Source organism: Coturnix japonica, chromosome 8, assembly GCF_054131305.1.
Source record: "Coturnix japonica strain WE chromosome 8, WE-NBRP24, whole genome shotgun sequence".
In the NCBI taxonomy this organism is placed as follows: Eukaryota; Metazoa; Chordata; class Aves; order Galliformes; family Phasianidae; genus Coturnix; species Coturnix japonica.
The window spans coordinates 14667616-14690138 of record NC_140670.1 but is presented as its reverse complement, the minus strand read 5'-3'; the positions used below and the strand labels follow the sequence as shown (position 1 = coordinate 14690138).

Here is a 22523-nt window from a genome sequence, read left to right as displayed (position 1 = left end):
GATTGTAGTGAAAATACTTCTGTCCTGACATCTCGACTATTTCACAGTTCTGCTGGCTTCCCAAATGCTCGCTTTTCTATTGGAATCCTGCAACTTTGGGCTTCTGAGAGATTATTGAGCTCTTATTCCGACTTTCAGTGCTTAGTGACAAGCGGGAAAGTAGTGATGGGAATCAACTATCACTTGAGTAGCAGAATAATTTGCTTTTCAGGAGTAGACTGCTTTAAAAGTGCTGTGCTGGAGGAATGGCTGTGCACGTTGGGTTTCCATCCCACTGTTATGAATGTGCTATTTCCTAATAATGTTTATGGGTTTGTTTTTTTTTTTCCAGGCAACTGAGATGTTGGTTCACAATGCCCAGAACCTCATGCAGTCTGTAAAGGAAACTGTGAGAGAAGCTGAAGCAGCGTCCATTAAGATACGAACAGATGCTGGATTCACTCTGCGCTGGGTCAGAAAGACCCCATGGTATCAGTAAACACCGCATAAGCCACGTTGTCTTCTGTAAGATAAAATGCCTTTTTTTTGGAAATGGAAGAGATTTATTAACAGCAGAAGGTGCTGTATACATAAGCTTAAAATTAGCTTATGCTAATACCCCATTCTAAGGGTATGAATTATAAGAGAATGCATTTAAAATTACTTTAGAACTTGTTTGGTATCAAACACCTCAAAATTCTTGCCAATAATAGACAGTTCTTATCTTTTTTTTTTTAATCTTTTGAAGATTTTCTTGAAGTCTGTAATCCCAGAAGCACATTTCATTTATGCACTGCATATTCCAGTAGTTTCCATACAATGGCATAATACGTAGACCTCACTTAAAGCTTGTGTTGAGAGTCCGGGACGCTAACAGTGTTAGTTGGCAGCGATTTAGGGAAACCTTTTCAGCAGGCTTTTAATTGTTTCTTTAAATGGTTCGGAAGTGGTAGAAGGTTTGGATTATTAAAAAGGAAAGAACAAAAAGGATGGGAGGGGGCAAGTAGGTGCAAAATGAAGATTAAAATCCCATTGCTGAACTGATACGTCATTTTTTAATGTTCTTCTGCTTGGTGAAAAAGTACTTGAATAAAAACTGGAGCTGTCTGTCACCCTCCTGTCACCCCGTAGGCAGCATTTCAGAACTTTTGTACTGTACCGAGATGCTTCTGGTGAATGTCAGTGGCGCACTGTTGTCAGATAGAGGCCTTAAATTGTGCAACTCTCCTGCTTGCTCAATTGAGTGATGTATTGAACTGAAAGATCCTGGTTCTTTGAATCTAATCGTGTCCAGAACCAGAAAGCATCACACGCTGGCTCCTTCCTTTTGGAAAGCAAAGTGAGCACAAGGCACGCGTTGTCATGATTTTCTTCTCTTCTTTGCATCTCATGTTATTCAAGCCACTCAAGGTGGAAATTAAAAGATGAAGGATGTTACACTCAGAAGGTGTTTTGACTCACTGCTCTTGCTTCCAACAGTGCAATAGCATTGCTGAAGCTTTCTGAAGCCCAAGTACCACAGAGGTGGGAAGCTCCTCAGGTAGCTCAATGGCTGCCAGCGAGCAGCGGTTCCTAATGCTCAGTGTCCCCAGATATTTGTATTGGTTTTATCATAGTTGGAGTTAGGAAGTTTGAAAGTTTTTTAAAGTCTTAGTAAATTGAGCCGTCTGTTACTTAATCTTCTGTAGACAAAATGCGCTCTGGATAAAATAGGCTTCAAATATTTTTATCCTTATGTAATCTAACATGCCTTTCTATATGTACTTTTTGTTTACTGCTCCATAGTCTCTTTTGACATTTGGAATTACTGCTTTAGAATGGGTCGCTGTACTTTTGCAAGGAGCACTTGCAAACTGCTGCCCGAATCAGCACGGACCTCCTGAGACCCTGTTCACTTTTATTTGCTGGCAATTGTTGCACAACCTTTACTGAAGTGGCCTTGTCAGACTGAGCAGATGTTTCACAGCTTAAAGGAAGAGAGAGAGAACAGTCAGCTGCTCTTTGGTCTGTAACACTCGACACTTGGACTTGCTCCCCCCACCCCTCCACTGCACTGTTATCTAAAAAGGGAAGTTAAAGTGATTCTAATGCATCTGCCTCAAACTGACCTTAGCGAGAGAAAGCATGTGCTGGTCTTCAGTCTGCTCGTGGTGTCTGGGTATTATGACACACCTGGTACTTGGGGTCTTTCCTTGGTATTCTCCTCCTGTCATTACCTGGAACAGGAAGAGTAAGGAAGAGGTGCCAGAGCCTTAACCTGAATGTCTTGCATTTGGTCGGTTTATACCGGATCTTTAATGTAATTGTAATGTAGTAATTTCTATTTAATAGTAAATAACACTGAATAGGTAGGGGTAATTTTAAAGGGATTTTCTAACTAGTCTTCCTGCGTTTCAGTACTCCTCACGCTCCCACCCCTCTACTCCCATTCAAGCTTCTCTAAGAGGTTTTGTTTTTTTTTAGCATCAGTGTTTAGTTGCTTGACTGCTATTAATGCAATATTATTAATGCCTTTAATACGTAATTGTTTATGCCAAAGATCACTTTTTGTTTATTGAGTGACGTTTGCGGGAGAGTTACAGATGATGGCTGCAGAATGTTTGCTGTAGGTCCTGGCCTTGTTCTGTGGAAGCTGAGATGCTCATTCACCTCATGCAATGACTGGGGGTTTGGTTTGAACACTATCGGTCCTCAGACCTAAAATGCAGCAAAAAATTGGAAAAAGACCATGAATGTCACTTAGAGATGTTTTACCACTATAAACGTTGTTTATGAACCAGAATGCATTTATGTATAGTCTAACGTTTCCAACCTTATTCTTTGGTTCCGTTAAAACAATAAAAATGCATTTGTACAAACATCAGCCTGTGGGTATCAATGGTAATGGAACAGTGCTGGTATTGTAGTGGCAAAAGGAGCAAACGGGTACAGCAGCAGAAATAATATGGCACAATATTGGCCTTCTGAGCAGAAATGGTGCAGTTTCTGAAACAGGATTGAAACCAGTTGTGTTTGTCTGGATTAACAGTGGAGCTGCAGCTGAAAGAGCTGAGCAGGAGCTGTGGCCCAGTGGGAGGGAGCAGGAGTTGTTCCAGGGGCTGCTCTGAGGCCGCCTGTCCCAGTCGTGCTGTCTGAGGCTCCCAACATTGGCTGCTGCATTTGCCTGATGCTCAGTACAGAAAGAACTGCAGCTCTGGCCAGCACTTCGTCCAGCCTGAATTCTACTTGGCAAAGTAAAAATGGAGTGCAAAGGCAATGGTATGGAATTACAGTCCTATTTCTGGCACAGAACTTCTTACCACCTTCCGTGCTTCTGTGTCAAAATTCCTCCCAGGAGACACAGATAATGACTTCAGAACCAACGTTTCTTGGCACTGTGAGATTGAGCAGAGCCCAGCAGTGCCAGAAGGCAGCCAGGACTTCGTGACCATAGATGAGACAGATTAGAACTCTGTTAGCAGAGCTCTGTCTGTGGCTGATGAACAATGAGAACCTGTGAGATGGTCACCTTTGGCAGCACTCCCAGAGCTGGATGGCTGCAGAAGGGCAGAGCAAGAGCTGGCACTGTGTGCTCCTCAATGACCTTCTATTAAGCTGTGAGTTGACTTTCCTGTGTTTGGAGGGAGCCAGCACAATGAAAACCACATCTCTGAGGAGCACCATCTTGGTGCTCAGGGCCCTCTGCTAACAGAGCCTTCTGGTGCTGTGCTGTGGAGTGTGGATCAAAGGGCTCACAGAGACAGGAGCGCTGCGTCCTTACAGAAGGTAAGTGGTGGTGCTGGAGGGAGCTGGTTTTGATGTGTTGTTTGTATCTCCATCAGTTACAGTGTCTCTTCTGAAAGACCTTGCTGCTGTTGCACCGGTAATAGAGAGCAGCTGTACTACTCTGCCTCGGGACATAGCAGATCTGCAGACAAGATTTTTCAGTAACATTAATTTGAGGACACCAGTTCCTGTAACATGGAGCAGAACTGTAGGCCTGATGGCCAACTGGCAGGTGATCTACCAGCTGAAGGTAGGTTAGGAGGCTGAGTGTTAGTGATCGCTTCACAAGACAAAATGTATTTGCAGCAGAGTTCCCTTTATTTCACAACATTAAAGCACACAACCATTAAATATACTTGACGCTTCTATTGTGCTATCTAAAAAGCTACACTCCAATACACACGCGGCACAAATCCGGTGGCATCCACTCGAAACAAAGTGGAACATCACAACCAAAGCAAAGGTTTCACATAAAAAATAGATCTTACTCTCTGCAACTGTATTCTTAAAAAAAATGAGAGTGGTGAGATGAAATGGAAAGAAAGTGGATCACCGAAGCAACAATCACCTCCCCCATTTAATGCAGAATGTTGTTTTTATCAGCTCATCTGCAGATGGCACAAATGAAAGCTGATTAAGGCAAACACTTCTTAAGAAAGGCGATTTCTTGTAAACAGCAAAGAAAACATTTTGTCTTCATTAGAAGCTCTTTCTTAGGAGTGACATTTGCTCTGCCCTGCCCCTTGCGTTGCTGCTCTGTGTCTGAAGGGACTGCACGATGCATTGTGGAATGCCAACCGGCAGCTGGCTGTGAGAAAGGCCCAGCTTTCTCTGCAGGCAGCTACAGCAGCAGAATGTGCCACCACACCACTTCCCCAATGGCCTGTCTGGCCTTCATAATGTGCTTGGCCTCTGGGCTTTGGTATTTGGCAGTGTAGTGTTTGAGACGTTTTGTGGCTCACCTGTACCAAACAATTCACCAGCACGACAAGTCAGTTAAAAAAAAGTGAAGGTGTATTAGAAAAAAGGTACCTCATTTTAAAGCCGTAATAGGAAAAACTAAGCTACGCTTTCATTTCAAGAGCTGCTGTGCACGATTGCTTTGATCCCAAACTAATCAGTATCTATTAATTAATTGGCACCTAATAGCAACAGAAGTCACTAAGCAGGTCATTTGGAACGTTTTTAAAGGGGAGTTTCCTCTTAGAAGTTGAGCATCTTCTCATGTCCTGACTTGAAATTTTCCTGCTTTTGTGATGTATTTGACACCTTTAAAAGGCTTGTATTTTTCTCCATACATGTCCAGGCGATTCACTTTCAGCCCTGGTGAAAGACAAAAACAAAAGAGTGTGAAAACAAAATACCAGAAAGGCAAAGAGACGGGACTGCTGAGGTGCATCAGGATATGTGGGGAAACGAGTTCTCTTCCTACCCATTTCACAAGTTCAAGCCGTTTGAGACAGCAGATGGTACCACTCTTGTTGCCTAGGCAGGGCTTCCCTGAGAGGGTCAGGACTCTCTTCTGTACTCAGTGAGCCAACACCTCCCTAGAAGCTACTGAACACAATTGTACCTTCCAGTGCGTGTGTGCCCTGAACTCTTGTTCCTAATAACGTTAATGAAGCAAAGGACAAATTTGAGAATTGTTTTCACTCTTCATTATAACAACTTCAGTGCTTTCTTTGACTAATTAAGGAACAGCAGTAGCTACTTGTTACCTACCAGCTAGTAGTTTCAGTGTGGCTCCTACTTTCCCACACACCTACTGCCTTGGGCATCCAGCCACTGCTTTGCTGCTTTTAAGCCAGGGGATTGTGAACTTAAGAGCAGAGCAAAGGATACTGTTCTTACACAGGGACTAATCCTTATTAACTCCAAGACTCTAGGAAACAAAAGAACCACAGCCCGACAACCTACCTGCATACTGGTGCTACCACCACTTCTTGCCTGCTGGCCTCAGTCATCCTTCCAATCAACTGCTCTGTGAGGTCCTAATCCTGCAATGCTTGCTCACAGAAGCATTCGACAGCTGGGCAACTTGCTTGATTTAAGTGCTGGAGAATGAGCCAGTGGTTGATTTAAATGTACTTTTGCCTTCACCATATAGATTTTGTTCTGATTTTAGTCACAAATTGTTTTGGAGACAAAAAAATAACCAGCTCCAGAAGGCAAAAGGAGGGTGTGATTTATTAGAAATCGATGGGAGCTGTTTGACTAGAAGGCTTTAGTGGTGCAAGTCAAGGTCAGCACGCTCAGTCATTGTCCCTTCACTAAAAGGAGAAATTTGCTTTTAACACAAGTCAGCAAAGAAAAATCTATATCCCTGTGTATGTCGGAGTTCTGCTTGAGCAAAGCCAACAAATCACTATTCCAGTAAGAGAATCTGTAAGCAAGGCTCATCATCACCTCCAGCTAAACAGTTAAGTTTCCTACTCCATATTCTGCTGCTAATTATCCATCAGTATCAGTTTCCTGTAGCACCCATCTACTCACCTGAAATTGCAAGCTGCTGTATCTTAAACTGGATGTTTAAACTTGGATTCTCTTCAGGCTTAGGGGCTCCAGACTGCAGGTTCACTATGCCCTTCAGATTTGGCAGCTTTTGAGGGGTAATTTTGCCAACATCCCATGTTAATACCTGTCAGGAAAGAGAGAAAGCCTCAGGAGCGTTAAGAAATGGAAGTCTTACCCCAACAGGGAGGCAAGACAAACCAAATGGTGTTTCAGGTCCTTTTCTTTCCTTCCTGTTGTCTTAAAAAAGCAGATCTTTGGGAAGATTTTTTTTTTTTTCTGATCTCTTGCCACCTGTTTTTCTGACTCCTTGTTTCCAAATCTGCTGCCTCTATTCCAGCCAGCTGTGTTGTAAAGGGCACAGACTGGAGAATGCACCATATCTGAAACCAGCAGCAATATGCTGTTGCAGGTAAGAAAGAAAAAGATTAAGGAAACTGTAAGTGAAGGGCAAAAGAGAGGAAGGGAAGGGGAGGCAAAGGAGAGAGAGATATAACCAGAAATCACAACTGGTACATCTCTAAGTCTGAAAAAGGGAATTTTAAGGAGATCTGAATTACTAAATGTGTTGGAAGGAAAGTTTTTGCCATGTGTGGAACAATGTTCCAGCATTATGCATTAGGCGGGACTTGCTCTTATGACTAATAAGATAAATGTGTAAGTAAAACCTTAAGACTTACCTTAGTAACTGGATCAAATGTGTAGCTGCCTTGTGTCGCAGTGAGGTTCATATTAAGTACAGCTTTTGGCATGTGGACTGTCATGACAACCCCCTCTACCGTTTTCCCCATGTTCTGTTTTGGTCCAATGGTAACATCAAATCTGCCCGAAGAACTGTTCTCCTTAAAACTGATCAAATGCTTCACATATACAGGAATTGCCACCAAGCTGCAAAGAGAAGACAGCAGCTGAATACATCCTGTTTGCTTCTTTGCCAGGGCAAACAAACAATTTTCTCATAAATGCTTCCTACGTTTTTGCCAGGTTTTCCATTTAGAACCAGTTACTTTCAAAAGTGAAAAGTGATTTCCAGCTCTTCAACATCAATCACTGCTGAAGCCGTTTTTATGAGTTGAGAATGGAGGGAAGATTTTCTTCTGAATTGCTTCTCTTAATCTCCATCCTTCCTTTTTTTTAATTATTAGTATTTCTTACATAATCTCACTCAGCCAATTCTCACAACAGGTACCAGTCAAATCAGACTCAGTTTGCAGGCACTTGCATTCTATGCTTGTCTGCTTAAAAAAGCTAATGAATAGCAGAGACCTCTATACAGAATCTTACCCATCAGGCAACGAGCAGCAACACCGATTAGCAGGAAAGAGTAGCCCTGAGTTCCTACCACATGTGGTTTATCCCGCTGAACTGAGTGCTGAGTTCAGCTGAAACACGGCTTTCTTCCTGCAGGGCCTACAAGGCTCCAGATCAGCCAAAACCCGGGAACAAGATTTTGGTAACAGTGTAAACTGCCCTCTTAGCAAGGAGAAATCTGCAGCTACTCAGATGCAAAGCATTAGACTGTGTATCTACAGAGCGACCACATGGAAACCAAAACTTACTTCTGTGAACTGACACGGTAGGAGATCAGTCTGAAATTCCCATCTGGAGGAATAAACGAAAGGACTCGTTCAGACTCCCAGCGTTTGAATCGGATGCACGGATGGAAGCTGACATCGTCCAGCAGCCGTGGGTTCTGTAAGCAGAGGCAAAAGGATGAGCAGAATGTCATAAAGCAGCAGGGTTTGAATGAGCTTCTGCACACTACCATTACTGCAGCACTTCTCCTAAGCGTGTTTCCATGCACAAACGCTGTTCTGCTAGTGAATGCTGCAGCAACTTTTAAACTATAATGCACAGCTTAATATGTCATTTTGCCTGTGAAACGGATGAAGTAGTTGTCATGCTCTTACACCAACTCTGTTCTTGAAAGAAAATATACCCCAAGCAATTAAAACTACCAAATATAGTACTATAGTAATATAGTATAGAATTTACCATGAAAGAAAGAGAAAGATCTGGCATTCCTGAGAGCTTAATACACGAATCAATAACACCTTGGATCTCTGCAAAGACTGTGGAACCTGTGGGAGGAAAAAAGAAAGACAGCACACTTAATGTTCTATCAAGGGCCTAACAACCGTGAAGTGCAGCCATAGGGCACAGGTGGTGTTTCCACAACACTCAGGACGATGCCAGCACAGACAAGAAAGGTCATTCCAGTTACCTGTGGTCTGGGCAACTTGCTAAAATACAAGACCCAGAGCAAACAGCGTGTCCCAGATCAGAGAAGGACACCGGTGCAAGCTGTTAGGCAGAACTCGTCCTGCATGTGCTTGTGAGCAATGTGCAGATAAGAATTTCAGAATATGCAAGCTCTGAATCTTGCTTTCTTCCACCCCTGTCTACAGCCCTCTGACAAGTTGTACAGCGGGGCAGGGAAGTTGATGCACATCAAAACAACAAATATCTAAGTACGATAAAGCACAGGATGTCACCATCCTTGGCTTTCACAAGTATGGCCTCCTTCACAATGGGAGTACGTGTCTGTCATGATGTTAAGTAGACCTATGGCCAAAAGAAAACATCAAAATGAAACTACTGAGTGCCTTACCTAGAAAAAAATAGCTTCCTTAAATGCCTTATATGGACAAAGAGTCATAAGCAGGCCTCTGGACTACTTAGACCTACAAGCAGAGGTTCTTTTAGAAGGTAAGTAAAATTATGGCTCATCTAGTCAAGAGGGGGGAGAAACTGGGGGTTAATAACTGAAAAGAAGGGATCCTGTTTTGGATGAAACAATTAATCAAACCCTTATCGAACAGGATCATGTCCTTATTCCTGGAGAGCCACCATGCCTACTTCTTAGTCCTAGTTAGGAAAAAAAAAACCCTGAGGGATTACAGCAGAAAAAAGTGGCTATGACTACAGCAGCGGAGCCTCAGCAGGAAGTTTAGAGATTGGGCTGATTGGGCTTGGAACATTTGTATGTCTAGAAAGAATCAATATGCAACTAGAGCTAATTACAGAATATTTATGGCAGACGTACAGTGTGCTCTGTGAGCATCTTAGAGCATATTGCCATGAACTGAAGGATATATTTGGGCATGTTATTTTAACTTGGTTGTGTGTTTCTACTTTAGTCACAGATTCGTGCGTAAAAAACACAGATGCAAACAAACAGCTGCACTGTCTTCTCTCTAAAATCGGTGTCTAACTGTGAACACATTTAACAAACAAAAACCAAAATGGAGTTTGCAAGGCATCTTACCTGATTTGTCTATAATTGCATCTATTTCTTCAATGACATCAAAGTAGGCTTCGTTGTTTGTGTATTTTACCCCCGCTCTGCGCCAAGGAATGTTGGACAGCTGTCCGGTGGGAAGGGTGTCACCCACATTACTGCTGCCTTAAGAATGGAAAGGAACTCAACATCAGTCATTAATTACAAGAGGAATGTTGTAACAGCTGCAATCAAGAAACAAAACAGGATCTGACCCCTAGAACTGCAAACCAAATCTGAACCACTAAAATTTCATTTGTTAGGTGACATGAATGAACTTTAAGGATGTATCCAGACTTATTACAGCTTTCAGATTTTATACTTTGCACAGCAAAATACCAGGCTCTAGTCAGCTGCACGTTTAAGTAGGAGGAGATGTGGGCCTAGATCCCCCAAAGGATTTCACTGCTGCAGCTGAAGATATCACAGCACATTTCCCTCATCTTCCTGCAGTGCTAGCAGGCTGCCATTGGGACCTAGTTGATGGGAAGAGCTCTGGTAAGACCTCACAGTTCACCTTCTGCCTGTCTCTAGCACAACATACAGCCAACCATCTCACGTGTCTCTCACCCAGGGTGACACTCCGTGGCTCACCTCCTCTGCACCCACCTGCCAGCCCAGCAGATTCCACCAGCTCAGCTGATAGGCACGTGGTTCTGTCAGTGTGAGATGTCTGCGTTTACAACAGCCTGAAAGCAGCACTGAGCTTGACGGATGCCGATGGTGGCAGGGGGAGGCTGAGGACAGGCTATTTGCTTCTCTTCGTGCTGTCTGTCCCCAGGCACCAAAGATTTATTAGATATCTACTAAACAGCTCTGTAGAGGAATTTCTTATAGTACAAAACCTTCTCCAGTGCCTCTCAGTTATTCAAGGCTTGGGATAGCTCCGTGCCTCTCCCAGAGCACCTGTCTCCACTATGTGCTGTCCCAGCTGGGAATGGCTGTTGCTGAGGGACTCCAGCAGCTGGGGCTGGATCAGGCAGTGCCACCCTGGGGATACCAAAGGGGCCGTACATAAATGGCAGATAAAGGAATTGCTTTTATTTAACCAAGCTCAAATGACCGTGGCCTCACCTTCCAGATTCATGCCGATACAACAATATTTTGTAGCTGTGAGGTGTGATGGGGCTTTGTTTTTAAGCAGTTACCTCTGAAAATTATTTAGTTTCGTACCTGTGATGGAGTTGACAACAGAACGCAGAATTGTGGGGGGCTTAATCAGCTCCTTCAGTATGTTGGATTCTGTTGCCAGTGGGAAGCCGTTGTCTAACATTTCTTCCAGCAGTTCGTACACAATAACTACATTGTCCTTAATCGCAGTCTCAGAACATTCGCCAAAGTAATCCTGAACAAATCAGAGATTAAAAGGGGAAAGATTTTTATTCTTGTTAAAATGCTTTGTAATTTTCTTTTCGCTTACTCTCTAGTATCTCAAGGAACTTTAGTGCCTAAACTGACCTGCTACTTCTATTCTTTAACTGCATCATGCATTAAGGTCACATTTAGCATCTAGAGCTGACAGTGAAATTCACATAAGCTGGTTTTCTTTGTATACATATCCCAAGGGTTCTTCCACTTGTGAACAAGAAACATGTCTTTGGTTAGAACACCGCTGCAGAATATAGGAGCTGTCTTTCAGCAGTGCTCAATCTCCACCAGAGGTTCCTTTGTTTACAGCATTTTGTCTATCAGGCTGCAAACTGACCCCCAAGTCACATCTCGTTGCTCCTACTGACTTCTCCATGCCCGCATGATCATTGTAGTTTATCCACATAACTGGAAAGTAATCAAAGCTTACAGAAAAAAAAACCAACAAGCTGGAATTTGGGTTTTAGTGCTCATGTGCTGCTGTCTGTGAGTCAAACCAAGACACAAAATAATCCTCCTTTTCTTTTGTACTGTAACAAACCAGCATTTAAACTGCTATGGACAGGATGATTTATTGCCTTTCTACAGAAGAAGTTTATACCAAAATTCCTTTGTAATTATTTCAGTTTTAATATTACTAAACGGCAACAGACCTGAAAAGTATCTGCTACTCGGTGCAGGAATTCAATCACAAAGAGTGGTGGCACTTCTGTCTGTATGACAGACACAAAGAAGATTTTATCCCGGTAGATGCTGATGAGGTAGTGATGTGGTGTGGAGATGACAGGAGGCACATTCTCGACATCGATTGCTTTCTCCTGAGCTTCGAAGAAATAATCGCACACAGACTGGCTCACAACGCTCTTCCAGTGCTTCTCCAAGAATATATCACCAGAACAGTTTATAAGAAACAGGCTGTGGATCATTTTCTGTTGGAAACACATTTGAAGAAGTTAAAACAAACAATAGGACAGGACAATTGACATTTCATCTTCTCCCACATTCCCTTCCTTATTATGGCTATTGTTTGCTAATGCGCACTGTGAGTTTAAGGAAAAGATACTGCTTAGCTGCTCTTTTTTTTTAATTTACATTTTCTGTATTTAAAGGAAGGCTCTGCCACCAAACAGCTGATGGTGGCTTCAGATGCTTCAGATGTATCACAATGTAAGCAAGAAGCCAGTAGCCTTGCTTTCTGCTTCCACCTCTATTTGGCACTTGCAATGTGTTTCTTAAAGAAAGGCTGACTCTCCTGAGCCAGCGCAGTGTGTCAGGATATCTGCAGGATCAAGTCTCCTACTTTTTCTTGTAGCAGAGGATTTTGCTTAACATTTACATGTGTAATTGAGCACTGTGGCACCTTATGGAGAAACCTCATTACCTTTCAGCTGTTGAACAAGAGAAGAGTTTTTTCCTTGCTAGCTGCTCAGTCTTTTGCTGATGATCCATGCAGAGCCGCACTTGGATAAAGGACTGGAATTCTTTGAACAACACAAAACCAGATGTTCACTGCACCTCACAGAACTGCCTCAGATGTGCTCCATACACATGGAAGAAAAACTTCTAAAATAGCTTCACATCTGAAAACCAACCCACTCATGAAACAAGGGGACTATCAGCTGCACTTACTGAAGGTCATTTGTTTTCTTGGATGTTTCCAGGTTTACCAATAATACACCCCAGCCTCTGATCCTTCACTTCATTCATGGGAAAAGAAGCTTATGAGTCTTTTTCTAAACAGTGCATTTCTCAGCACTTGGTGAGACAGTCAGTGAAGTCGGTTGCTGATTCAAATCACGTGAATTGACTCTTTTCTCCATTGATTCACTGGTGGGAAGGCAGGGCCAGCCCAGCACAGCTCAGGTGCACGCAATGTACCTGAGTGATCAGAAGGGGTGGAGCAGGGATTGACCCAGAGCTCCCTTAGGGTTGGCAGTGGAGGCAAGGGGATCTCTCAGGAGATCTCTGCATACCTGAGGCCATCTGAAGGTAAGTAGATTCTTTCCTTTGTTTCTGTGCCTGCAGCTGTTGCATTTGAGCAAGTCCTCACTTGCCGTAGCCCAGGACCTTGCTGCTCTGCTGTTATTGCTACACTTCCCATCACGTTACAGCACGCTACTACAATACCTGTCTCTGAACCAAATCAATCCCTGAGTTAGTTTAAAAAATAATAATAAAAATCAGACTGTTTTAAAGCTATGAGAACAGCATTCCTATTAAGGAACCTCAGCACAGTCGATTTAATCCAGTTTAACTAAACATGTTCTGAATTTAGCCAGTGCTGAATTAACATTCATTAGTTAAAACCCTCCAAAATCTCCTGGACAGCCATACAGCAGCACTGAATGTAATCAGCCACTGAATGTCAGTATTGTTCCATGCCAAAGCAGCCCAAACATATGATCAGCTATAAAGTTTAGAATAGTTCTCTGTACATTTTAATGTGGATACAATAGCACTGCTGTTAACAGCTCCAGGCCCAAACTCCCAGGCACTGTATGCTAAGCTGTGTAGAGCAATTCCAGCACATGCAGGACTGGCTTGCCCAGGCCCACAGCAGAGGAGCCGTGCTGGGTGATGGCAGCAGCACCCGATACTGACAGTCTATCAGAACTGCATTACACAGTGGTTCTAAGCCCTAGCAATGGTCCTGCTGTACAGCTTCATACCAGTTCTACTGATCATAAACTGCTGCATTTGTGACTCTGTAGTTTGAGCTAGAACAGCTGTGCAGCATGCCAACATACTGGTGACCTATGTACAGCCACGTTGCACCATGCTGGTCCTGCAGCCAGCCTCTGTTAGCAAGGCCACAGCTTTTGCAATGCATTCCACCTATGACACTAGACCATGATATTATATGTAGTTGAGAGAGGGCCTGCAGAGCTACAAGGAGTGGCAGTGCTGGACCCCTGCCTCTAACTACTCATGTGCCAACTGTGTTCCAAAGTCTGCACGGCCCTATGGTGAATGAGAACAGCAAGCTGAGCAGTCAAGTCCCACCAAGCTGCGTTCCCCGTCTTCAGCTGTTTTTGCAGTATTTCACATGACACACAGTTATTTTGCTTCTAGCAGAACTTCCCTTCGTTCCCCTCACGTAATTCTTTCCCCCTTTGCAGGTTTTAGCAGTATCTGAATAAGAACCGGCCAGATAAAGGCAGAGCTGATGCTGGATGTCTCAGATGTGGTGTTACTACTCAGATATCTTAAGGGAGCTAATATGTAACAGGAACTCCTTACAGTGCTCCCAGTACCAAACATTTCCCAGCGAATCTATTTTTGTGTGCCAGGCTTCATTTCAGACACACAGACAAAGAGGATTTCTCATTGCTTCTCTTTTTTCTTCTATCTCATCAGAATTTTAGATTTGCAAAGGAAAAAAGGTGAAAAATCCCTGGTTTGCTCTTGTCAGCTTCCCATCCTTGTTACGAGCTCTGACATACAAAATCCCACGTGGCTCTGAACGGTCATTTCCACTCCCGCAAAACTCCCCAAGTCCTCAAAGAATAGCTAAATATTTTAACTTGGGCATCTTCAAATATGCTATTTCCATCCCTGGATCTGGAATCCGGATAGCAATAGCAAATTTGGATTTTGCTATTTCACTTTTTTTCCCCCTCTTTCTTTCGGCTGAGAAACATCTGGGCTCACAAAACAAAAGCAGAGCTCACTGGTGAGACTGTGGTCATGGGAGAAATGCTGACTGCACGTGCACGTCCTTAGCTACAATTAAACACTCTAAATGCTGCCAGCTGCTTTTCCCTAACACTCAGCTGAGCTACCATCAAAGCTCTGAAAACCAGGAGTGAGGAATTTATCACTGACCTCTGCGATGCCCTTCAAAGGGTTCAGCACAGGGCTCCACGTGGGATGTGAGCAGTGCACCTGGCTGGGCTGCTCTCAAGGCCGCAGGGTCAGTGGCATTGGGCTGGCTCAGCATCCACACGTCAGTGGAGACAGACTTCTAGTGACAAGCCATTAAAAGGATGGAAAGTGATCAAATGCTGAGAGCAACGTGGAGAAACAAATGAGCTCAGGTCGGCAGGTCTATTTCTATTCTGAAGTTGATATTTTTGTCCTAACTGCTCTGTGGGTAGCTCCAATAGCTTTTCCCAGTCCAGGATGTGCCACGAGTGGACAACACTCATTGCTTCACTGGCTCTTAAGATAGCAAACAAATGAAGTCCCATCAAACACTTCAGTGATGTTTTCAATACAGTAAGGGTGACAGATCTGAACGCACAGCTTGCTGGACTAATCCTGGTACAATGTGAGCAGTCGTGAGTCTCAGATCTCCCCATAACATGTCATCTCAGGGTTTTTAGGAAGGCTCCTATCATCATTAATGTATCTTACTGCTGCTGCAGAAGTTGTTGTTAATCTTTCTCATTTATAAGATGGCCACAGCTTAAAGCATCCCTACATTAGAGGAAAAAATGCGTTCACAGCCCTTCTTAGGAACTGCCCTGTCTATTTGTGATCAGGCAGAGCTCCCAGAGCCAAACCAACCGTAACTACCAACATCAAGTGCTGGTGTCTGTGTAACAACCACTCTGATGTATATCCTGTAAGCAAGACCAGCCCTATTAAAGACTAAATGCTTCACTTCCCCATTTTTTTGGTGTACACACACATTTATCTTCACTTTCATTTAAAACATTGTTAGTAACTTTCCAGAACAGTTTGTGAAAGGAAGTGGTGCTCTGAGAACGCTCTGAAGTTGTCCTGGATCAGTGTCTGGTGCCCATTACAGCCATCCAGCTTCCTCTGTGGTTACACAGATAAAATCCCAGCCTACAAAGTAATTTGTGTGGCATTTCATCTGCAGACTGATCAGCTTTCCTACCCAATATTTGCATGGTGCCTCTGGTTCAGTTTAGTATAAGTCATCTAAGAGCTGCCAAGATTGCTCCATCTCTTGCCAACAAAACAATTTTAGATACTGAATAATCAAACAATATTCGATACTGAGTAACTGCAGTTCCCTTTGGGATATGTAAGAATGGAAAGTTTCACTGTAAAAGCCAAAATCCAATAGAATTGCTTGGGAAAAAAATAATAAATAGAAATGAATTGCTAAAATGATGTTTTTCACATGGAAGCTGAGCATTTCCAATACAATTTACAAGCAAATCAGTGGATTTATGGCAACTAATGGGTCATTTTAAAACTTCACTTTCTGAAAGAGAAACTAAGAGATAGAAACGACTGCACTGACAGGGTAAGGCCAACAGGAGTTCAGCTAAGATCAACAGACCTTAGGATGTTTTCTGCCTCGCTCCCCAGCTTCCTGTAGCTCTATCCACTGCTTCCTAGCGCTCCTCTCCTAGGCTCCATGTTAAGAGACAACTGATATTCAATGAAGGACACACACAGCACCGTGCACTGCTGGGACATAGATGAGAGCCCACAGGTTGTGCTGTATCCCGCTGCAAGTAAACGATGGCTCTTGTTAACACGTGTGCTCTGCCACAACCGATTCAGAACACAAAGTGCAGAAAGAAGGCACAGCACCACTGTCTGCTGTGAGGAGGAACCAGAGCCACGCTCTTTAGTTCTGGAAGAACTAAGTCAGCTGAAAGTAAATAAGAGGAAGGAACTCTACGGTGCAAAGAGATTTAACTTGGTTTCCTCTCACCATGACAAGCTGCTGCTCGTCATCGCTGTTCAGATCTTTCAGCCCCAAGAAAATTCTCTTTCAGAAATTCCCTTGGCGAGGTTTCTATTTAAGATCACCCAATGCATTAGTGTTTGCAAGGAGAGCTTTGTTTGAAAGAGTAACTGGGAATGAGCTGGTATGTAACTGCTTTGCACAATAGGAAACATCGTTTCTGGAGAAGGACAGCAAATCAGCGCTGCAGGATGTGGAGGGGTGTCTGTGTTTGATGTGCTGTCTGTGAAGGATTTTCAGCACCGTGACAAGGGCAGGAGCGGCCCCTTTTGTCCCATTTTCTCCCAGAGATGTTTGTTTGGTTTTTTTTGTTGGTTTGTTGGCTTTTGTTTTTTGAGTTCGATGGCCCGCAATGTATGAGAGCTCCAATCCCATCCAGTTACAGGGATACGCCATTCAGGCACAGTTTTGTGCATTTGATATTTCTCTTTTGTTCTAACACAGGAAGCTATGTACTATTTGAACGTGCTGGCAGCTGCTGGCTGAATCGCTCCCAGGCGATCACACAGTTCTTGGTGATGTGTCAGTTCTTTAGCAGCAGACAGCTTCTACCACCTCACCTCCTGCACGAGTAATGCAGCCGCCCTGTGCTTTCCTTGCCCGGCGGCTCTCCCTCTCCCATACTGCACTCTGCCTTCAATAAAGACGATTTTTCAAGCGTGATTTTTTTTCCCCCGGCTGTTTGTACAGCAGCCACGATTAACGACGCTCGGACCAGAACGTGCTGGGCACTCAGCACGACAAGACGCTTCAGATCAGCGCTGAAACAAACCCAAAGCAGCCGCAGCCCGCACCCGGCTGTCGGACACACACACAGTGGCAATGTGCAGAGCGCCCGACGATGGAGGCGTTCCTCAAAAAGAAGGGACAGGAATCGGACCGAGCTCCCTCACACGCCGCCGTCCTCCCGCCCTGCACAGCGGGCCGCTCCCTCTGCCCGCGCGGACGGAGCTCAGGCCCTCGCCCAACCCGTGTCACCGCCCAGCTCCGTGCGGAGCGGGCACAGCGGCTCCCCCGGCCGCGAGGAGCCGCAAGGATCCGCCGTCCCGGCCCCGCTCGCCCCGCTCCCGCTGCCGGCCCGTCCCCACGTACCGGTACCTCCCCCGACGCGGCGCGTCCCGCTCCCGGGGCAGCGGCCAAGATGGCGGCGAGGCCCGGCGGCGCGCGGGGCCGCCCCCCGGCGGAGATACGGGCGGCCGGGGCGCTGCCTGCGCCGAGCGGCGAATAACGGGCACACGGCGGCGGCACCGCACGGCCTTCCTGCCGCTCCCGCCGGCAGCTCCCGGCCTCGAGGGCGGGCGGGCGGGGAACGGGGGCCGCTCGCGGGCGCTCGGAGGACGCGGGCGGGAGGGGCGGCGTCGCCCCGGGACAGGGCCGGGCGGGGGCGGCGCGGTCCCGTCAGGCGCCCTCGGGGCCGGCCGCTCCACGCCTCCCGGTGGCGGAGCCGCGCGAAGCGAAGCGAGGCGGGCCGAGCCGAACGGAGCCGAACGGAACGGAGCCCAGCGCGAAGATGGCAGCGGGGGAGCCGCAAGCCAAGAAGCTGAAGCTGGAGCCGAAGCAGCTGAGGTAACGCGCCGCGGGGACGGGCTGCGCCGAGCCGCGCTGGGCTGCAGCCGGGGAGCGCACACGTGCCGAGCGAAGGGCCCGGCCGGACACGTGTAGCGGGCTGCGCTGTGCCGCGGATCGCCGGGTCCCCTCGCTGCTCTCCGGGTCCTCTTGCTGCTCTCCCGGTCCCCTCGCTGCTCTCCGTGTCCCCTCGCTGCTCTCCGCCGCGCTCCGTTCCCGGGCCGGGCGGTGCGGCTGTGCCGGACAACGAGGAGCGCGGGGTTGGGGTGCGGTGCGGCCGCGGCTCGTCTCCTTGTGGGCTCCATCTGTCCGGCTGTACCGCGCACACACCGGGTTTTGTCGGGACGTCGATGTCCTGTGAAAGAATTCCATTTGAAATAGTGAAGGACGAGGTGTCGGTGCCGCCCGCTGTTGTTGCTCACGGGCAGCAGTGCTCCGTGATTGCACCGAGCGAACCTCTCGGACAGAAGCGACCCGTTGGGTTTTAATGTCGTAGCAGAGAAATGAAAGGGTTCTCGGTGAGGGAGTGTGGTCAGAGCGCAGCAGCGGGGCTTTGTTGGTGCCATTCCGGGTCCGTTTTCCCGGGATTATCGGGACGCGAATAGAATTGTCTGATACACGATCCCCTTCCAAGCGCTCAGGATATGAAGATTAATGACAGGAGGCCCGAAATGCCAATATCGCCCCGGCGGTAACTAGCGACCTGCTCGGCTATAGCATAAAGCAATAGACTCGGGAGCAGGAGCGAGCTCAGCTCCCGTCTGTTCAGGCACCCATAGCGGAGGAGCTGACCATATTCACACTGCTCGAGTCAGGGCATTTCTCTGGCACTAAGGTGGCTTTTCGAGTCTAAGAATAGTTAGCAAGCACAGATATAGATAATGGAAAGGGAAAAAGGTAACTGAGCTCTGGAAGTAAATAAATGGCATACAGTGGTGTGAGCTGTGGGTGATGAGCACCAGCCATTTCCATGGCCTTAAAGTGAGGAGGTACAAGGAATTGGAACTGAGCGTGTTTCTGTTTATGAAGCTTATTGGGGGAAACCACTCTGTACTGCTTGATGCCTAAATGTCAGAAAAGAGAAAGCAAAACAAAATGAAAAAAAACATTACTGAGGTACGGGGTTAGAAGCGTGAAGGATGTTTGCAGTGGCATGGGAGGCCATGGTGGCATTGCTTTTACAACAAGTGATAAAACCCAGAATAATAATTTTGTGTGTTATACAGTGTCTGAAGCATAAAAAATAACATTGTTGGACCTTGTGTACTATGATTGTGCTGAAGATTGTTTCAACAAAGGCTCCAGTCTTGCGCTGTAGGCAGATAAATGCTACATGCAGCTGGTGATGGAACCAAGTCAGTGTGCTGTAAGCCCTGCCTGGATGTGTGAGGTGGGGAAGAGCACTGGGCTGGCTCTGCTGGACGTCTGTGCTCTTGGATGTGGCTGTGGGATGTGTTGAACCTTTGGGACCCTGTCCCGTGTTTAGGGCTGGTACAGGAGGTCCCAGGCTGAGTGGCAGAGGTTCCTTGCCTGTACTGTGTTTGTAATGAGGATGAGTTGTTAATGCACACGCTGCTACGTGAGCATCACTGAGAATTTTGGGGGATGATAGCTTTGTATTTGTTATACGAGGAATTAAATGGGAATTGATCGCTCTTGACATCTTTATTTCACTCTTCAGCCTCTTCCAGAAGACCGTGTGTAATGCATTGTGCAGGGGTGGTCTTGCACCCTTCTCATTCTACCATACAATACCAATGTGTATCTTTCTGCTGCAAAAACTGTTTTAATATCAAGAAATGGCATTAAAAAGTCAAATTTCACTCCGTAATATCATTAGTATCTTGTCAACAATTACAAACGTGTTCCTCCCTTATGATTTTAATTTGTTATTTTCTGTCCTCAAGTGGTAGCAGGGAGGATTCGTAGGTGAATCCTTTTAGTCCCTTTTGATTCTTTCAGGCAAAGTAGAACAGTAGTGGCTCCCTCAGAATGTAGGCTGAGCTGACCTGGTTCAGTGGAAATTCTTTGAAGGCAATGGAAGTTTGTTGGCATTGCCACCCAACAAGCAGAGCACAAAGCTTGAGGCCCAAAGTGGCATTCCCAGCACAGCAGTGCGTGGTGCTGACATTACTCTGCTGGGTGGCAGGTTTTGTATTGTCTTCGTTGACGGTGCAAATCCCCGCTAAAACCAACGGGATTTAGGCAAGGCCGCGAATGCCTGTTATGTGTTTCAGACTTCAGACCGCATCTCTGCTATGCGAAGTAAAACATCACCGTGTGTGTAAACCGTGCCATTTGAACAGAAAGTGGGCTTGAAAAGCTGCAAACAGTTTGTTGTTGAGCAGTGGTATCAACTTACTAGAAACGTCACGAGGGATTAATATAAAGAAGTATTAAAAAGGATTTGTGCCCTTTTATATTTGGTCTGGTCGTATCTTGGAGGTCTGCAGCCAAGCTTCGTTAATGTCACGCTCGTGAAAGAATGCGAACGTTCTCTGTAGATTTGTTGGAGCTTTTGTGTGTATCTCTGTGCAGAAATGTGCACGTCTGCACAGGAAAAAATGAACCAGCTTGTGAAACCTCCAAGGTAACGTCCCCTCTGTTACGTGACGGCCCTTTGGCAGTTCTGCAGCTGCTGTATTGATTGAATAGTCACGATGTAGCCGGCTGTTGGAACAAATTGATCTACATGAAGACAGCGTAAGCACTGAGTTTGACAATTCTGATTGCAAGTACAAAGTACAGCATTCCTCTCCTTCTCTTACTCCTAGACAGAATTGCTTTTCAGAATAAATTATCAAACACTGTGTGCTAACTGTTGTCAAAAGCAGTCCTTTGTCATTACCGTTCCACTGGATTTTAGACAGCTTGCTACTGGTGACTGTAAAAAACGTTGCTAATTTCATGCATTTTTAATTTCCATAATAAGGTAGGTTTTAATTTAACTTGTGCCTTCATCAGCTCTCTAAAAATGAAAGAAGCTTCTGAATATTTTAAGTGAGCTGTGACAAAGCTTTCAGTTAGAATTTAGTAATTTTGCTTTCTCTCTAATCATCTCTAACCTTTATTTTTTTTCCACCACATTTTCCATTTTTATTCTGTTCAGTTTCTGTCCCTGTTGCTCATACTTTCCTCGCTTTGCAATTGCCCACATGTACAAACGCAGGTAACTTTCCCTATGTCAGTACTCTCCATAGCCTCTCACTACATAGAGAGACAGGACCTTACTGCATTTGCTCCTAAAATAATAAAAACATAAGACTTCTTGGAGTCACCTTTAGGAAGCAAATATTTTTGAAAGATGCTGGCAACTTCTCTAATTTTGTTTTATTTAGGACATAACAGCAGCAACTATAAAAGTTGTGCTGGTAGGAATATGTCCAGGACCTGAATGACCTGCAGTGGCTGGTGTAACAGTTGAGGCACTTGTTTCCATTGTTTAGATCTGTAACTCAAGTTGTTAGTTAGATTAAAGCCTGTCCTCCCCTTGTTGTTGATGTCATCATGCAAGATTTATCAAAACAGCGCCAGTTTCTAGACTTTGGCATTCTTAATTCTTTCAGTTAAAGAAATTCCACGCTTTGTTGAGGGAGAGCATAGCTGGAGGAAAGAGGAAGCCATGAGAAGGCTCCTTGTGCCAGGAACCACCAGCACGGCAGGTGTCTCCTTCCCTTCACTGGCGTTACCTGCAGCCCATCTGACAGTACAGCTGTACTACCCTCATGTCCTACAAAAACATACAGCTCTGACTTTGGGTATTGTTTTACTGAAGTAAGCAGGACCGGTCTTGTCCTTAAAGGCACTTACATGCGTGTTTACATGTAGGAGGGGAGCCAAGGCAAATATATCTATTTCATAATGAGGTTTTGAGTTCCTGTGATTTTTTTTTTTTTTAATTTTTATTTTAAGTTTGCAAGTTCTGTCATTTTCAGCAAATGAAACAGCTTCTGTAGAATTACTCGTTTAATCAGATCTACTGATGCTACTTCTAAACAGGCACAGAAGGGGTCTGGAAAGGAGACTTGAATGAATAGAGAAGTAATTGAATATAGTGTCAATTGTAATAGAGTAAAATGGACTTTCTGCAGAACAAGACCTTGGCTTTCTCTGTTGTTGCCGAGGTCTATTTGAAGTGGAAATGTTTCAAGCACAGCTCTGGCTTGTAGTTCAAGGTTGTGATACTGAATTTGAGCAGTTACACAGGCAAAGAACATGAGTATTTCACAAAGCCGGTTTTGGTAGCAGGGAATGTGTTGCTGTCTAAAGGTCATTAATTAGTATTTGCAGTTAACATGTTGGGAAATCTTATCTTATTGAAAAAAGCAAATTGAACTTGAAGATATAATGAGAACAGTCGGTTTTCTCAAGGATTTTTGTTTT

General features: G+C 45.1%; 3 protein-coding genes across 9 annotated transcripts in view; 2 read left to right on the top strand and 1 right to left on the bottom strand.

Annotated features, from left to right (window-relative positions):
• Nucleotides 1-2837, top strand: part of VCL (vinculin) — a 52535-nt gene extending 49698 nt beyond the window's left edge. For both annotated transcript variants that reach the window (XM_015866527.3, XM_015866529.3), the window contains one exon: nt 332-2837. In XM_015866527.3, the coding sequence (XP_015722013.1) occupies nt 332-478 (147 nt within the window). In that variant the 3' untranslated portion in view covers nt 479-2837. The remainder of the gene's footprint in view (nt 1-331) is intronic.
• A 1202-nt stretch (nt 2838-4039) lies between these two features.
• Nucleotides 4040-17730, bottom strand: AP3M1 (adaptor related protein complex 3 subunit mu 1). 3 transcript variants are annotated; one of them, XM_085554290.1, is made up of 9 exons: nt 17667-17730; nt 11557-11832; nt 10709-10880; nt 9524-9661; nt 8251-8336; nt 7815-7948; nt 6936-7143; nt 6238-6382; nt 4040-5067 (listed from the first exon to the last, which is right to left on the bottom strand). In XM_085554290.1, the coding sequence occupies exons 2-9, from the start codon at nt 11827-11829 to the stop codon at nt 4967-4969; spliced, it is 1257 nt and encodes a 418-aa protein (XP_085410416.1). In that variant the 5' UTR covers nt 11830-11832; nt 17667-17730; the 3' UTR covers nt 4040-4966. The 3 variants fall into 3 exon arrangements, with proteins under 3 accessions (XP_085410416.1, XP_085410418.1, XP_085410417.1); XM_085554292.1 differs by lacking the exon at nt 17667-17730 and adding an exon at nt 14729-14868; XM_085554291.1 differs by lacking the exon at nt 17667-17730 and adding an exon at nt 12285-12654.
• Nucleotides 16323-22523, top strand: part of ADK (adenosine kinase) — a 253442-nt gene continuing 247241 nt past the window's right edge. For 2 of the 4 annotated variants that reach the window (XR_014948602.1, XR_014948603.1), the window contains exon 1: nt 16323-18140. Coding sequence is in view for 1 of the 4 variants with exons in the window: in XM_015866530.3 (XP_015722016.3) it covers nt 18085-18140 (56 nt within the window). In the remaining 3 variants the exon portion in view is untranslated. Of the gene's footprint in view, nt 18141-20922; nt 21073-22523 lie in introns of those variants that run through there. The other 2 variants (XM_015866530.3, XM_085554286.1) reach the window with 2 other exon arrangements.